This window comes from Pipra filicauda, unplaced genomic scaffold (assembly GCF_003945595.2).
Source record: "Pipra filicauda isolate LSUMZ 115617 unplaced genomic scaffold, ASM394559v2 scaffold226_size1812527_pilon, whole genome shotgun sequence".
In the NCBI taxonomy this organism is placed as follows: Eukaryota; Metazoa; Chordata; class Aves; order Passeriformes; family Pipridae; genus Pipra; species Pipra filicauda.
Genome location: NW_024104339.1, coordinates 1708782 through 1722264, shown reverse-complemented (window position 1 = coordinate 1722264; position 13483 = coordinate 1708782). Strand labels below are relative to the sequence as shown.

At 39.9% G+C, this 13483-nt stretch overlaps 1 protein-coding gene across 1 annotated transcript in view; it reads left to right on the top strand.

Moving 5' to 3' along the window:
• SDK1 (sidekick cell adhesion molecule 1) overlaps positions 1-13483 on the top strand; it is a gene marked incomplete at its 5' end in the record, with an annotated part of 210307 nt that overhangs the window by 53213 nt on the left and 143611 nt on the right. Inside the window, 2 exons of the mRNA XM_039381463.1 lie at positions 175-365; positions 9048-9131. Coding sequence (XP_039237397.1) covers positions 175-365; positions 9048-9131 — 275 coding nt within the window. The remainder of the gene's footprint in view (positions 1-174; positions 366-9047; positions 9132-13483) is intronic.

Here is a 13483-nt window from a genome sequence, read left to right as displayed (position 1 = left end):
TATTTCTTAATAGTGAATGTTGGGAATAGAGGAAGGCTTTAAGAAGTTTTATAATCTTTAATAGTATATTCTCTCTCTGTGTGTATATATATATACGTATATGTGCACACACAGAAGATTGTTCTGTAATACATATGTTTTATTGTTGTCTTCTTGTATTGTATTTCTTGGCAGACCTCTTGAGAGACTAAGTGTGACCTGGAAGAGAAATGGAATAAAGATAACCAGTGGCATTAGCAGCTTTGGGAGACGACTCACTATCACCAACCCAACCTCTGCTGATGTGGGGATGTACTTCTGTGAAGCAAAACTGAGAGAGAGCACAGAGGAACCAGCAAGAGCGAAAGCCTTCCTTTCTATACTGGGTAAATCTCAAGGCAGTGGTTTTTTTACTAAAACAGGCTCTGGGCTGAGGTATAATAGGAAATAAAATTGATATCTTAATATTTCATTGACCTTACATTTGAACCTTTCTTCAGAGAACAGAACAAAGGAAGTGAAAGAGGGTTATCTTCCAAATTAATTCAGCTGTTCTTCCCCACTAATATAAATTCATCAAATAGATTTTTTTGAACACTGATGTGATTCTGAATCCCCTGTGAAACCATACATTTAATGAGAATTTTGAGAAATACAGTAGTAAAATCCTTAATGGGCAGCTTCCATATCTTGGCTTTTAGATGCATTAAATCCTGATTAACTCCTGGCTTGCTTACATCTAGTTTTCATATGTCAAGTGCCTGTATTTCTGAAAGAAGGCTTTTAGGAGCACTTCTGTGCCTCATGTGTTGCAAGTGCCAGTCAGGGGCCAAGGATGTTCTTCACACACAGGCAGGCAGAGAGCCCTGGTGAGGTAAAAGGAGGGGGAAGGAAATACCATTAAAGCAGCTCCGTTTGCTGGACCTTTGACTCCAAGGGAAACTTTGCACTTAATACTTTTAAGGGGACATTGCTGTCCTTTCCTAGCCTGTTTCCACCATCACCTCTGTGTCCAGGTGTTGCTGTAGGAGGAAGGTTGGCATTTGGAATTGGTGGTTCCCAGCGTGTCGTATCCTGATATCACACTGCAGATTCACACGCTGCACACAGGGTGGAATCTCCTGGGACTTTTAGACTAAAGGAAATGTTTTAGATGAGGGACATGGAGGTGTTTTAAGCCAGAGCTGATTGTGTAAAGTCAAGCTTTTGTGTAATAGTGCCAGTAATAACTGTGTGAGTGTCCTGGGGAGATCATTGCTCTGGCAGTGACACGGCTCTCAGCGTTGGGCAGGATTCATGCACATGCACTTCTGTAGCATTGCAGAGGGAATTCAGCCCATGGTTCTCTACACTCTTGGAGCCTTCTGAAAATGCAGTTTTAAAGACTGCTGTAGGGTCTGTATTCTACTAAAGCAGTTTGTAGTAGTTCCTGCTAAGTGAGAAAGCAGCTCTTCTCTCTGCAAAGCTCCATTCCAGATTCACTTGTAGTGCTGTGTGTCTGTTACATTTATTACCTACTGGACAAAGTTTGATTCCAGTCTTTTTTTTTTGTCCTCTGTTTCTTAGAATTATTACCTTCCCTTTAAGGAGCAGAGATGGATTTCACTTATTTATGGGTTTTGTTTAAACTCTTCCTTATTCGTAAGATTTTATTGTACCTGGTTTACTTTTGCTGCTCTGCCATCACATCCAGTCTAATGTAATACTTAAAGCAGCCTCTTGGTTAATGGAAAAGATTCTTAAATACAGTTACAGTAAAACTGAAAAATAATCATTGGGGAATCATATTAAACTAGCAGTGCTTTAGTAGCTTACCTGCTCTCTTATTTTTAAATGTTTTATTTATTTCTTATCCAGTTTTAGGAGGCTGTCAGGGAATGAAGTTATGAAAAGGTCTGTAGATAAGAACAAGCAGATGAAAGAAAGCAGAAACAAATTGGTTACCAATTACTTTTATTTCCTTCTGATGGAACACGACACTTCACATGCAGGTGTTTACTCAATGTGTCAGCAAAGCCTGATAGATTTCTTTATTTATGAGTTTCTTGAGCTGCAGGATGGATCTCTAATTTTAAACAGGGAGCCAAATCAAAGGATTAGTAGTTAATGCATAACTTATATTCAGCTTTAGAATACTTGGATGGATCTGGCCGTCATTTAATTAGTCAGGGGACGGGTTCTAGAGGAAAGTGCAGACAGGATTCAAACTCGAGGATTTCTGCAGTGTATCTCTCATAGTCCATTGGGGTAGTACTTACAGAGAATCAAGTTTGCTTGTCCATTTGCATGCATAAAATATTTTTAGTGTGTAGGTGTAGATGGGGAGCTGATAATGAGCTGTATTTGGGAGAAAAACACACTGTGGACTTAATGAGGGGTCTTGACTAACAGAAAAAGGAAATTGTGTTAAAAACAAAGGTTTGTATTCAAAATGGGAGAAATCAAAGGCAGACCCTTAATAGTGTGGCAATGAGAGCTTTTGTGGATCAATAGAGAAAAATACTTTGCTATTAACAGGTAGAATAGGGGTAGGGATAAAAAGATGCATCAAAGATAGCACAAACACTGAGTTAATCAAAGCTTTTTTTGCAAATATGTCAGTCCTTGACTTTCCCAGCTAAGGGAAGTCACACAATTTGAGTGTGGCTCAGATGGTGACAAGAGCTTTATTAGAAGGCAGTGGAACTTAGTACAAAGGCACCTACTCAGTTTAAATTATTATTTGTGACCTACAGTATTATCTCTGAAGTTTTTCTGGCTATTTCTGAGAGTACATCTTGGTTTGTAAATTAGAATCACAATAATATTCAAAAAATCTGAATCTCTAATGTATTAGAGTAGTACTGTATAAGCAAGGAGAAAATCCTCGAGTCTTGTGCTGCTGCAGTTTTCTTCTGAATATGGCAAAGAGCTTTCTGACATCTTCATATTGTTCCAGAAAAGATAAACTGAGGTGGTTCCAAACCTTGATTTTATTAGCTGCAGTTGTTATAAATTTTTAAAGGGTATCATGTTCCTCGGTTGGCAGAGTAACAGTTTGGGAAAGATTTGTTGCAGATTAGATAAGAGCACATTTGTTTTATCACTAACAGTTTGAAGATTAAGTAATTTAAGGAGTCTTCTCATGAACAAACCAATTTGAAAACTGAACTAATCTTAAATTCTTTTGCTCCACTTCTGCAAGTTTTGTTAGTGACAAACTGCAATAGTAATTTCTTAAGTGACTATTCTAAAGGAAATTACAAATTTTAGGAGCTTAGAAAATGAGGAATGAAACTCTTCCACTACATGAAATCCAAACTGCTCTTTAAATTAGATGCAGTCAGAAAGTAAAATCTGAACAGATTGAAGAGAAAAACAATTAGAAAGAACAGCCTGGCATGATGAGGGGTTGTACAGAACTGAGGACTGGAGCCTTGTTGGCCTGTCCAAAAGAATAGGATTAAGTCAGAGTCAGAGTAGAGGGCTTCCCTTCTTTCTGGAGCAGTTTTATTTCCAGAGAACTACATTCATAAACATATTATTCTCATCTTGGGAGAATTTTTACATCCCAGCTGAATAGAATTCTTTCTAATAGGATGGTAAGGGAGTGTTGTAGGTCTGTGTTTCTCTTAAAGGCAACCCTGGTCCTCATCAGGTGTGAAGGATTCAGCTTTGTGGGACCATGGGATATGGGAACACATCAGAAAAGTTATGATGGTAGTGTGAAAGGCCCACCTGGTTGGGCTCTGAGATGGAATCTGTGGCTGTTTCTCCTTCACTGTTCTCCAGGAGTGTCCAGATGCAGAAGGGTCTGTGTACAGAACTGCCAGAACAGGAAGTTTTTTTCCTCTGTAGCTGTGAGCCACCTCAATGCCTTGTGCTCGGACCTCTGGAGTCAACAGCTCTCATGACTCTGGCTTAGACACTTTGAAACACTACAGATGCTGTCTTGAAAGCAGTGGAAGAAATTTTTCCATGGTGATTGTGTTTATATATTGTGCTTAAGAGAAGATCTTGGTGACTTTGTTCATGTACTGTGTAAGAAAAGAATAAGTTTTCAGGGAAACTGTAATATGAAATGTCTTTGGACTTGCCTAATCACAATTTGGGTTCAAAGGAAAGAAATATTGACAGGTTTTTTGATTTGTCAAGGTTCAGAGGTTCTGAGAGGGTCACAGACATGCTGCCTTGGGCCCAGATGCACACAGGACCTATCCCACAGAGAAACAGTGGGACTTCTGGGAAGCCCAGTTCTGTCTCTGACGTTCCTGAGACATTCCTCCTGCTTTCATTCCTGCAAACAGGACATGTGTTCCCTGTGCTGTTAAAAGGTTTCAGAACACACACACGCTGCAGCTCACAGTAGAGGTAGTAGCAAGAAACTAGACACATCTTTTCATCTCTCTGTGTTCTAACCTGATATTCATGCAAAGAAAAATCTTGCTTTAAGGAACCTGCTCTGCATGCATCTGCAATGTGGCTTCTCTCCCAGCATGGCCAGTCTGATCTACTGTCTGGAGTTGAGGACTTTGTACCTACAAGGGGCTGTCAAGTTTCCAGTTCCTCTTTCTTTAGAAGATATTCACCAAATAAATTAGTTTATGGTAATGCTGGAGGAAGGCTTCCATGTTGAAGGCTCAATTTTCCTCTTAAATATGCAGCCCTGAATTTCTGAGCGATGCAGGAATTTCAGCTTTGGAGGAGCCCCTGGGGCTTCCTCTGTTCTTTCTGACTTTCATGTGTGTATCTAGGATTAGGTCACACATCTCCAATGCAGCTTGAAGGGTGTGTAATGGATGCTGACTGCTATCTTTTGAATGTTAAAGTCAGTGACCATGTAACTCTGTGCAGGGGAAGTTAGAACAGTATCAAATTTTGCAGGCTCTCCAGGGCTTTGCCGAGAGATGTCTTTCCAGTGGTGTCTGGAGTGCAAAAAAAAACCCCAAACCCTCAACAATTATTGAAAGCAGGCATTTATATTCAAATACTCTTTTCCCCCTTTGCTTGTACTTGACCTTTTAGTGAAGATCAGTCAGACACCAATACAGTGTCTGAACAATACAGTATCTGTTTCTTGCAGTCTGCTCTGAGCTGTGACCCCTCTCATTGCCAACACACGGTGATGCCACAGGGTGATCTCAGAGTGATGGGTCCTTTCTTATTCTAACTACTGTGATTCTATAATTTCCAAAAAAATTACTGTCATTCCTAGAAATTGCCGTGGCTGGGGACTTGTGTCTGGCATGTTACATAGTTTGGAAGATGCTGTAATTTCGCCACACATATTAAATTTCAACACATGATTATTGCCTACAACAATAAATGTTCAAATTCATACTGTGTGGTTCAAACCAAGCCTTATAAATATGCAATAGAGTCATATATACAGACAGCCAGAATGCCCCTTCAGAGTGCCATCTGACCCCTATAAATATTGCTGCATTTTTATGACCACTTTCTGACAGTTATTCACCAGGTGCTGCATAACCCAAATTCAGATACCCTGAATTTTAGCCTTGCAGTTAGTTCTGGCCATTCAGGCCCTCAGGCACGCACCTGGTGTGCAGATGATACATCTGACACCTCTAAAAAGTGAGGAGCTGATATTTTGGTTGTCCAGCACCTGTAACAAGAGCTGTTTCTTCCACAGCCTGAGTTCTGTTGAAGCCATAGGCCCTCACTGCAAAGGACCTTTAGAGCTCCCATGATGCTGGTCAAAGACAAGTGGATGTGGAAAAGCAGCACAGTTGCATGGAAAACTCAAACTTCTTTACTTTGAGGGTGACAGAGCATTTGAAGGGACTGCCCAGAGAGGTTGTGAAGGGTCATTCTCTGGAGATATTAAAAACACACCTACACACTGCTCTGGGTGGACTTAGCAGGGGGATGGGTTTGGGTGATCTCCAGTGGTCACTTCCAACCCCAACTATTCTATGGTTCTTTGTGAAATCGCTGTTTCATTTCCCTCAAAACCCTAAGAGCATCCCTACAGCAGTACTGCTGGGATTCTCTCATTCTTTACATCACCAAGGCTAATTTTCCATGAATATTAGACTTGGGATGCGACAGCACTGTTGTCCACATGGTATTCTAGATCTTCCAGAATTCCTTATGAATTAGACTCATCTTCCCACCCAGGCTTTTCTCTATCTTTAAGCAATAGAAGCAGTAAATTGTGCAGTGGCTTCTGGAAGGTTTTCTATATCAGTGCTTGTCTTGCAAGAATAACATCTGACTCCTCTGTGGGTAGTTGTTGCACTTGGCAGTGCTTCCAGCTACTGAATGGCTGTGAGAAGAGAGTTCAGCAGGCCTTAGTCTGAGGGAAAAGGTGAGTCTGGGCTCAAAGACTGGAAACCAAATCTGTTGGCACCAAAAGTCCTCTGGGAGCTGTCTGGGGCCTTTAGATTGCATCTTTCTGCTGCTCCTGCTCTTTTTCTGTCTTGTCTGCTTCTGTTTCTCCCTGCTTCTTTCAAAAAAAAAGCTGATGTGAATCTTCCTCTTGTAACATCACATCCCGTTTGCTAAGTGACAGTTGTCACTGACTTCAAGTTCCTTGTCACGTAATTCACTCTGTGATACTTGCTCACCTAAGCATCTCTCAGTGGAGGAAGTTTCTTTGAGGGTGACATAACAGCCTGTATGGGATTTAAAGGAAGGAGCACAGGTTGCAGGTTAGGATTTTGGGAGGGACTCTGGGAAAGACAACTGTGTAAATATGCCAGGTATAACTGCAGAAACAGCAGCACATAAGCAGAGGTCGTGGAACCACAAGCATCTTTGAGGTCACGTTAAGTGCTTTGCAGCTGGACTGCAGGCCCATGGTGAAGATAAATCTGCAAATTTATCACTGGTGTGTGAATGTGTTGCTGATCTAGGAGAAAGTTTGTGAGAACTGGTGGCTGAAGGTTGCCAAGTTTAGAAATTGGCCCACTAAGGTCAGAGTCCTTTGGAAAAGGGAGGGTGGAAAATGTGCAGTCAGGAGTTCCCTAAACAGAAGAAGATGAACTTCACTGATTCAAGAGACATCCACAGAAAAGCCTATATTTTGAAGGGAATATCTGGATGTGGGGTTATGTGTCTGGATGCTCTCTTGGCCCAGTGCTGCTTTGGCCACCCTTTGCCTCCCCTCACGATCATATTCAGTTGCCATAAAATGAAAGATGCAAATTTTATTTTGAGAGATGGGCATAGGGACACTCAGCTGTGTGGCCGCATACAGGCACGTAGATAAGGACACCAGGCTAAAAGTTTGGAAATGAAAAAGTTAACATCCTAAAAAATGAAGCACAAGGAAAACACCAGCCAAGGCCTGGAGGATGGCGTGAGAGGAAAGAGAGCACTCAGAGTGAAAACGTGGACTGAGATGAATTGCAGAGGACTCAGCAACTTAGCTGATCAAACATGTCAAAGTGTGTGCCATCAGTGAATTTCAATTAAATGTTCAGCTTTTCAATTTGTTGTTTAGATTAACGCATGAGATCATATGCAATAAATCACAGCTTATTATGTGTGTTTATTAATAGCTTTATATTTAGGCAGTGAGGATCAATAATGTTAACACATGTATATTATTAGAATATAATAAATCAGGTAGCTTGGTTTTATTGGTTTTGCTGGGTAAACAAGTATTCCAGGCTATTTTGCAACCTCCCCTCCTCCTCTGCACAGCATGTTGTAGACTAATATTGATTGACTTTCTTTGGAATGAATGCAGAATTGTATTATCCATTGGTGCTCAGATGAGACCCCAGTTCTGTACACTGAATCGAGTATTTTATTGCAGTTAGTGGGAAGAAGTGCTGGGAAAGGGGGGTTTCTGTTCTAATCCAGTGCCTACTGATATGTACCTGCTGGCATATCATCATGTCATCCCTGTGCAGTGAGAGCCACACTTGCTGTACTGCAGGTGGTAGCAGGAGAAATAAGATTTTGCGGGATAAAAATTATGTGATTTTGATTTTATTTACTAAAATACTGATGTTTTATCAATAATACAACCACAAGTCCTTTTTACAGTCATGTTTGGGGAAGAGATTTGGGAGAAGGTCAGCTCAGATGACCTTGAATCTTGCAGTTTACTGCATTTTTTCAACCCTGCTTAATTTCCTTAAAATGAAAACACGAATAGCTTGTTCTCACAAGCTGCTTATATTGTTTTTTCCTGTGTTTTCTAAAACTTACCAGTGAGTTTGTTTATGCTACAATGGAACTCCATTTATAATCAAGTAAAATTCTTCTAAAAACAGTAGTCAGATGATAATTGCATTGAACAGACTATGACAGTTTTTAGTTACCATGATAATTACTGCAACCTTAGTGCCTCTGGGACTTTGACATGATGCTCTTCAATTTTATGCTGCATAGAAGAAAGAGTTACATGCCAGCACACTCAACAATTTCTGCAGTCTTGTCTTTGTTTAATTAAATGTCTAATATCTTTTCTTTAACCCTAATGATAAAGTGGGAATTTTTATGATTATTACTATAACTTCAATTAAAGCATTAAATCTGTTTGCTTGCAAGAAATAAAACAGTTGAGGAGAATTTTTTTTTAATTATGCTGCACTTGTCCTCTGATGTTGACTCTCTGACATGCTATGGCACTTTATTTGACATGCTTCATGCCTCTGTGAGGTGGAATTCAGTCTAGATACTGAAGCAAACTATCCTATAAAATGCTCTGTTGTAAATATAGACCTTTATAAACCTCTCGGGAGGACCTTTCTGAGCAAAGAATTAGCATGTTCCATGATTCAGTCCAATAAAATGAAAAGTAGCCCTTGCTCTGAGTATTAATTTACAGTGCAAACCCCTAAATCTTACCTTACATTGACTTGACTCCTTGGAACTCATACTCAGCATAGCAAAAATTGTCAGCTTTTTTTATGATGCTTTTACTACCAAAAAAAAGCACCTCCAATACTCCAATAGCGACAAACTTGGTCAAACTAATCTGTTTGTAACACACTGCATCAAATACACCACCCGTGGAGAGATTATATGATGAGTAGCTTTAAATCAGCACCTGTTTTTCGTTTTGCTGTGGCTTTGCTTGTTGACTCCTGTTTGCTTTCCCCTTTCTAAAGAACCGCCGTATTTTACGGCTGAGCCCGAGAGCCTGATTTTGGCTGAAGTGGAGAAGGACGTGGACATCCTGTGCCAGGCCATGGGTGAGTCTGCAGTGTTCCAACTTGGATCAATGATTTGTGTCTATCTGGTATGGAAGTAATCATCTCCTATAAACCATCTTATGTAAATGTTTAACGTTTAGAGCTCTCCGTGTTATTGCTAATTATCACAGATCCCAAGTACAGGGGAGAGGGTTGTCCTTTCCCCTTGGAAAGCTGGGCAGTTCTTGTTGTTTAGTTTAGACATGAGTAATGCCCACATGTTGATGTTTGTCTGTTGGCAGCACAAATCCTGCTCCTGTCTCTCTGGGAGCCTGTCTTTGCTTCATAGTTGTCACTATATAAGAGACATCAGTGGCTTGAGCCAGAAAATAAGCATGGTCATGGAACCCATCATTTGCAATGCAAACAGTCATTATTTTCATCAATTCAAATGTTCTTTTTTCCTAAAACTTACAGGACTTCTATACTGAATGGAAATGTCAGTAACTGTAGTTATGAAATCTGCAGGAGGACTATTACAGGCAGTTTTTAGTTGGCAGGTGTTCTAATAATATAAAAGACTTCAAATGTCTAGAATTCCACCTAAACCAAAATGTTTTTTTGGATTTAGTTCCAGAGAAATGCAATCACCACCTATTTAAGCCCTTTAGTAAGGTAGGAGACCCTGTGATTAGAGCAGGGTTGTCAAAGTCACCACATTTCTTCATGAGTTTGGCAAGTGACTGAACGTGTTGTTATCTCACTTCCCCCAGTGTTGAGTTTAAGAGGCAATACATTCAAAAATGCCAAGACATCCTTAAGGAAAAAGATCCTTGATTAAAAAGCACCCATATCTAACTAACAGCTTATTTGTATAGTGTCTTTCTCCAGCTCAAAGCCAATAAAGATATTTTTGCTGTGTGATTATATTATTGCCACTATGATTTCAGCATTTTTATGTGTTTTATGTAGGAAAGAGTCAGCACTGCTTTTCTAGAAGGAAGATTTGCCAACTGTGTGATAAGCAAATGTGTGTGTTAAGGGTGCTCTGGCTGATTTGGAATTTCAGAAGCCTTTGATGAGGTCTCTTACAAAGAGCTCTTATAGAAATGAAGCTATCAGATTATAACAGACAATGTCTTGTTGTTAATTAATAGCTTTTTAAACAAAATGCTGCAGGACCTGCTGTCAGTGGAGTTCTCCAGGAATCTCTACTGGAACCTGTGCTGTTCCATGTAGTCATAAATGCCCTGGAAAAGAGAGTGAAGAGTAAGATGATGGTATTTGCTGATCATATAAAAATATTCAACAATGTCAACATTAAAACTGACCACAAAGGAGTTGCCAGAGGTCCTGATGATTTGAACTGACTGGTCAATAAACTGGCAGATGAAATTATTGACAGAGATGAAATTTCCTATTACTGTGCAGAAAAGGTTTGTCTTCTGAAAACATCAATTCAGTGCCGAGCTGTGCTTCAGAATGTGAGGTACTGGGAAGAAAGGAATAGAGAAAAAAATAAGAGAGTGACACTGTATCCATGGGGCAACACCCCCATCTCAAATCCTTCACACAGTTCTTGGAGAGAGGGATGGAGGAAAACTGAAGAGATACTCTAAAGTAGGAATGGTATAGTTAAAGCTCTACCATGGTTTTTGAATAATGAGAAATTAAATTGACTGGAACACTTTGTGAAAGACATAACTGAAGGGTGGGTGACATATAGGAAGGTGAGTAGGAGAGGATGATTCTGTGTTGCTTAGTACAGGAAGTAGAGGAGACACCCAACTAAATTTTCGTGTGGGAGAGGTATGATGAAGGAAAGAGTTCTTTTTCAGAAAGTATAAACTGTGGAAGTCATTGGTCCAGGCAGTAAATAGGACATAAAGAGAAATAAGAAATATTTAGAAAAAAACAAATGAAATTTATGGAGGAAAAATCCAGTAAGGGCTTTTAAACACAGCTGTGTGTATGCAAGTGTGGCTGAGGAAATGGCCAAAGCACAGATTGCTGGAGCCAGGAAAGTGGGAAAAGCGTCCTATCCTTGGGCTGCCTGAGCATCCATGACTAGACAATTTCAGAGGAAGGAATTATGACAAGAAAGACATCTATTCTGGGCATGTGCCACCAATTTTACATTTCACCATGTGTTATGACAAACATTATGGCTTTTTTTTTTAATTGGAGAAGATTTTTCAAATAGTGGAACTAAATGTATCATTAGAGAAATTGAGTTTAAAAACATTCTGAGATTTATGTTCTTTTAAATGTTTCAATACTACACAACTGTTTGATGAATCTCTGGGCTGTCTCACTGTCAGTGAAAAAAACCTGTCTGCTGTCTCAAATGTTTTTCATGTTTTACAAAAACAAACAACCCGGAACAATCAGGGAGAGATGAGGTTTACTTCAGCTCTTCCTTCTACCCTAACTCTTGCTTTGGGCAGTTTAGTTCCCAAGGAGGTGGGAACTCAGTGCAGATATGAGAACTCTTATTAGACAAAATTATTTATTTCTGCTGCACTCTTCTGGTGCACATCTGATCTGCTGATGAATGTGGTGCAGGAGCATGGAAACCTGTCTTCATGTGGATTATTTTGCTGAGTATCTGTAACACTGTCTTATAAGGGGCAGGTATTAGAATTAAAAGTAGAGGAGTTTAGATCCATTATTACACAATTGCCAGCATTTAAAAAGAGGGTAAATAAAGGTTGCTGCCTCCTTGCTCCAACTTGGGAGCTGCAATAAAGCACTGGGGAACTGCAAAGCTGCCCTGTACCTTTGCTACAAATGGGAAGACAGATTGTATTTCCCCCAGCCCTGTCAGGTTCTGTGCACAAAGCCCATTTGCCAAGTCTTTGTGCACTATGAATGTGTGAGAGACAGATTAATTTCACAGTATAAACAGAGATTAACTGTAAATAAAATTGCAGTTTGCACCAACCAGCTTTCTACTCCCCCGTAATGGAGTTTCAGTGTATCAGGCCATGCAATAACCAGCCTCTGCTGTTTATCTTCCAGCAGTGGTTGATGTTCAGTGGGTTTCCTTTAAATGCTCTTTCTTATTTGCTTATAGAAAGTTTAGAGCTGCAGGCCAGTGGTGGTGGTGTCTGGGGAGTGCAGTTAATTGGACTTTAGTTCAACCTGTTTAGAAAAGTAGATGGAAAGATGCTTTTGGAATTCCCCAGTAGCCCACTGGGATCTAGAGAAGGCTGTAAAAAATAAATAACAAAAATGACACAGTGAATATTTCGAGTCTTTCATCCAGGTTCTTAAGTTAAACGTGGCAAAGAGTCAAGCAGCTGTTTCACAGATGGGGAAACTGAGCCTCGGGGTCCATAAGTTATTTGCCCAAGGTTACAGAGAAAGTGGCAAAGCCAGAACCAGCATCTCTGTTTCCTGCCTTCCCTTCTTCCCCATGGTACTAGATTAATTTGTCTGGGAAAGATGAATAGTGCTGCACACAGCTCAGAAATAAGGTTATTTTATTTATTATTTCTATTCTTTTAGACCACTCTCTCATGTCTCAAACAGTAGAGTAGAGCTGATACTGCTTGCAAAGGTGTAGTGCAAGAGGTCTTTAAAGTGTTTTCTTCATCATTTTTTTCACCAGAAGTTGTTTAGAGAAGCAAAGAAGCAAAATTCCTTTGGGGGGTTGTGGAGAGGAAAGGCTGTGAGGTAGAAGAGGAAGAGAAGAAAAGGAGCTGGGTTTAACCATTTTTACAGCCAAACAGGTAGCAAAATTATAAAAGAGCATGTGTACAACTTGGAAGACAAATCTCTCTGGGAAGATCACTAAAGCCCAAATGAATGCTGCTGACAGGCATCAGAGTGCTTAGATAAGATCCTATTATTCAGACTCATAACTTTGAGTAGAGGAAGATATCCGTAACTGAAATGTAGAGAAATAGAGATGGTAATATTCAGTTTGTCAGCTGAGTTGGTGATAGGAAGGTGTATCTCACAGTGATTATAGGATTAGAAGGTTTGCCAATACTGTTAGTAGAATGGGATTTATGGAATGACACCAGTGTTAAAGGTTTGAGTGTACTGAATGCAGGATTTCATTATTTCCTCAGTGCCTATCAAGTCTGATGTGTGGGAAAATGGAGTTGCTATTATTTAAACTTGAAATCATTTCCAGGCTTCTCAGCATCAGGAGAACGATTCCATTTTGCATCATCTGTTTCTTCATTACTCAGTGATAATTTGTATTTGCCCAGGAGGATTTTCAGGAGATGAATAACACTCTCACCGAGATTTCTGAACGTTGAAATTTACGCTAATTCTGTATATGGGCTGGTGTATGAAATTTAAATTATGCCTATTGCAAGCTACTACACTCTGTCTATTCTCCATCAGACAATGCACTCTACATAGTGGGTTTCTTCCTGAGATGATTACCTGCAAGA